The 3771-nt window shown below is 36.3% G+C and overlaps 1 protein-coding gene across 1 annotated transcript; it reads right to left on the bottom strand.

Moving 5' to 3' along the window:
* Positions 1-335: 335 nt before the first annotated feature.
* Positions 336-3365, bottom strand: LOC107825272 (cyclic dof factor 1). Its single transcript, XM_016652104.2, has 2 exons — positions 3009-3365; positions 336-2008 (listed from the first exon to the last, which is right to left on the bottom strand). The coding sequence occupies exons 1-2, from the start codon at positions 3147-3149 to the stop codon at positions 737-739; spliced, it is 1413 nt and encodes a 470-aa protein (XP_016507590.2). The 5' UTR covers positions 3150-3365; the 3' UTR covers positions 336-736.
* Positions 3366-3771: the final 406 nt, after the last annotated feature.

Here is a 3771-nt window from a genome sequence, read left to right as displayed (position 1 = left end):
ACCGAGTCTCTCTTGCAATGCCTTTATTTTGTCGTTTTCAGCACAGCCTTCTGCAACTTTATACATTACTGCTATGGATGGAATTAACTCCTTTATGCCTTCCTCTGAAAAGATAGTATAATAAGCACCATACAGAGTTTAAATTATGCATTACCCTTCAAATTACAATCATGAAAGGCTGACACCTAGAGGAAGAATTGCAAGGTAAGGTTCTTCAAATAAGTAAAGATACATCTCTTAGAGATGAGCTAAAATAACTCACTAAAGCAACCTCGGGAAATATATAGGACAGTGCATTCATAATAGAGCATTAATAATAAATGATAAAGCAAATAATAGAACATTAAATTTTACCTTTAACTTATTCATCACATGGTGAATTTAGTACACAAACAGCCTAGTTTACCTCTCACTTTCTCAAATACAAGTATGTACATCAACTAACAAAGTGGGAAAAAAATGAAAAAGAGAAAAACCAAAACACTATCATCCAAAAAGCACCTTTCTTTTTCACACAAAAAGGAGAAATTAGCTGCTAGAGATTCATCTACTCCGATTTGAAAGAAATAAAGGAATCTACCCTACACTTTCGCCAACACTACTGCGTGAAGAACTGGCTCTAGCCAAAATATGCCGTGACAGGTAACAGTAGATAAGAGTTACTGAGCTGAAAATTTGTTGGGTGGCCTTGCTATCATTTTCTGATATTTAAAATTCTCAATGATTCTACAACTGCTTATAAGCCCTCATTGAAATTTCGTGAGCGAGACAATGCTGCTGGATTTGCTTGTAATACAGTAGAGTTTTCTGAAACACTACTGTTTCCATCATTCTTCGACTGAAAAGTACTGAAAGGACTTCCACCAACTGAATCAACACTATCATGTTTTATTCCCAATGTCGCCCATATAGAACTCTTTGCAGCCTCTCCTGGATCATCAATCCGCAGAGTTTTTGGAACCCAGAGGCACTTCTCATGATTACTCTCATTTGAAGGCTCTTCCTTGCTGCTCAGCGGTTTTAGTATGTTTTCATCCCTTGAGTGTTTCCCCAGAGTTGGTGAATTAGGACCAGATGTTGTAGGTGTTTGGGTTAGGGAAGCAGTAGGTGGGGACACCAAAGGGACATTCCAAGAACCTGCTACATTATAACCCCAATAAGCAGCTGTTGGGTAAAACGGCATAGGAAAGACAGGAGGGCAATAACCAGGAGGAGGGACTGCAGAGGTCCAATGGACAGAACTGCACGGATATGGCCAAGCAGCCCCAGGATAGCAAGCCAAGTAAGGTGGAAAGCTAGGGCAGTTCTTCCTTAGCAGGTCAGGTCCGATTTTGTTAACTTCATCATCTGAATTTGCGGCAGAGACTGAAGATCTTCTGGAATGGTCATCTCCATTATCTCCAGCTCCGTAACTAACTTGAACCCCGGACTCTTCTGGTTTATAGAACCCATTTGGCGGACAATTATGCATTGTTTTGTCAGCAATGTTCAAAACTGAAGCCATTGATTCACAGAGTGGCTTATGGGTGCCAAATGCAAGAATAGGTTGCTGGATTCCATTTGGATAATCTGTTTGTGCATTGGGAAGTATTTCAGGGACAGACATTTGTCGGTAATGTGGAATTGAGTTCTTGTTTTTGCGACGACCAGCACCTACAGGCACATTCCTCATGGTCCCACCAGCTGTCCAATATCTCTGGCAATTCTTGCAGAAGTGTCTAGGCTGGCTCACATTGTAATTGTTGAAATAACAAAATTTGGTTTCCATGCTGTTACACCGGGGACATGGAAGTATCTTATCTGGCCTTTTGAGGATTTTCTCTTGCGAATTACTTGCTTCGCGCTGCTCTTCTTCACTTTTTGAAGGTCTTGTCGAACAGTCGTTATCAACAGGTGGCCCCTCTATAGTATCACTTCTCGATGGATCTGAATTCTGATCCTGTAACTCCTTGCCAGTCAAAGTTCCCATCTCATCCTTATCATCATCCATGTTTCCTCCAAAGTAATCCTGTATGAGTGATGCATTTTCACAGAGGAGTAAATTGAGCCGGTAAACTCTTCTATTCAAATTATTGGAAACTTAGGAGATCTCAAAAGAAAAGGTTAAACGAGACTTCACTAGTCCTATACTATTGCAACAACCAAGATTATTCATCGTTAAGAAGCATGAAAAGTTGTCGAGAGAAATGTCGAGGCCAAAGGTAAAAACAAGAAGCAATAGTAAGTTATATATTGACGAAAGTAACCAGGGAGGACTAAGTACACGAGTGAATAACAAATTAAGTATCTGTACTCTCTGAGCTTGGAAGTAGAGTGTTCATACCATTACACAAATAAATGGTATGAAGAAAAAGTTTCTCAGTTAGCTAGTCAAAATTTAAACTTTTCCCATTTAGCAAGTCTAAAATTAAACCATCTATTCACGCTAATAGATTGCTTGTTATAGGAATCAAACATAGGAAAGTAAAACAAATCTTAGATATAGAGATGTGAAAAATGTTGAAATGATTGATGGAATTAACTTGAACTCTAATGAATCTCCAAACAACTGTAAAAGAGTTCAAATTCTATACCCTGACAACGTAAAATGATCATTAGAGATCATAATAATTGGAATAAGTAACCTAAGAAATAGGCAAGTAATCTTCTATAACATGTTCTTTGAGTAGATATAAGTTAAATCCATTGTAAAATTACTTAATAACTTTCCATTAGAAAAACCAAGCGTTCAAGGAGATAAGGAGCTGAAAATAACACGAAGGAACCCCAAACAAGATTAATGAATGCGTGACCTAATACACAAATCGACAAATTTCAACAAAAACTCAAGGCTGCGGCCGAATTTATTCTATATCAATTGAACGAAGTAGAGTATATAGTTTCTCTCTCGTTCAAAAACCTGATGAAAGTGCTCCTGTATTAGCTGAAGCTAAGTCAAATGGAAAGTCAATAACAGTCTTCTAACAAATTATATATTCTTTCTAAGTGCAAAAAGCTACAATCCATACCTTGTGAGTTTCTATATCTTCTTCTTCATTGGTCTCCTCAGGCGAAGAATCATCTTGAAGAGTTGCAGAAGATTCTGGAATATCAGTCAACTGAATGGTTTTACCGAACAGTTTGATGGCTGGGTCTTTTAGTTCCGACATATTTGGTGTTTGCTGCTATGCACTTTTTCAATTTCCTAAGATAAAGTTAGAAAAAAGAGAGAGAAGAACATAACATAATCCAACAAACAAATCCTGTGATTTTGGGGATTCAGTCTCATGTTACTCCCCACAGATCTGACACATACACATACAACCCCGACATACACAAACACCCTATGTGTGTGTCACCACTACATCTCAATTTTTTCTTATTCACTTTTCAGTTCTGACACGCTCATTAAAAAATACTAACGAATAAAATATAATTTATCATGATATTTATATTAATTGGTATATAGTCTTAATAAATTTAAAAACTGATTTGGAATAAGTAATTAATGACAAAACAGAAAAGATAAATTACTTTTCTTTTGATATGCGAAAAGTAACAAGTAAAAATGATAATTTATTTTTAGAATACTTGACAGCTAAAAGTGATTGAAGGGAGTATATGTTTTTTGGAAATTTTTAAATTTTTAATAAATATTAAATTTAAATATATAATTTTAAAGATATAATGAGTTCAGTATAACAAATTTAAATATCATGTTAATATCAATATTGTATTAAGCATATTTGGGTAGGACTTTGTTGGCCATTGAGTGGTGATGGTTGATTCGGA

Source organism: Nicotiana tabacum, unplaced genomic scaffold (assembly GCF_000715075.1).
Source record: "Nicotiana tabacum cultivar K326 unplaced genomic scaffold, ASM71507v2 Un00566, whole genome shotgun sequence".
In the NCBI taxonomy this organism is placed as follows: domain Eukaryota; kingdom Viridiplantae; phylum Streptophyta; class Magnoliopsida; order Solanales; family Solanaceae; genus Nicotiana; species Nicotiana tabacum.
Note: the sequence above shows the minus strand (reverse complement) of the source record. Positions and strands in the feature narration are given on the sequence as shown.

Coding starts and splice junctions, on each gene's coding strand:
- LOC107825272 (XM_016652104.2), bottom strand. CDS start 3,149: ATGTCGGAACTAAAAGACCCAGCCATCAAACTGTTCGGTAAAACCATT. Junction 2,009..3,008: donor AAGATATAGAAACTCACAAG/GTATGGATTGTA, acceptor TCACTCATACAG/GATTACTTTGGAGGAAACAT.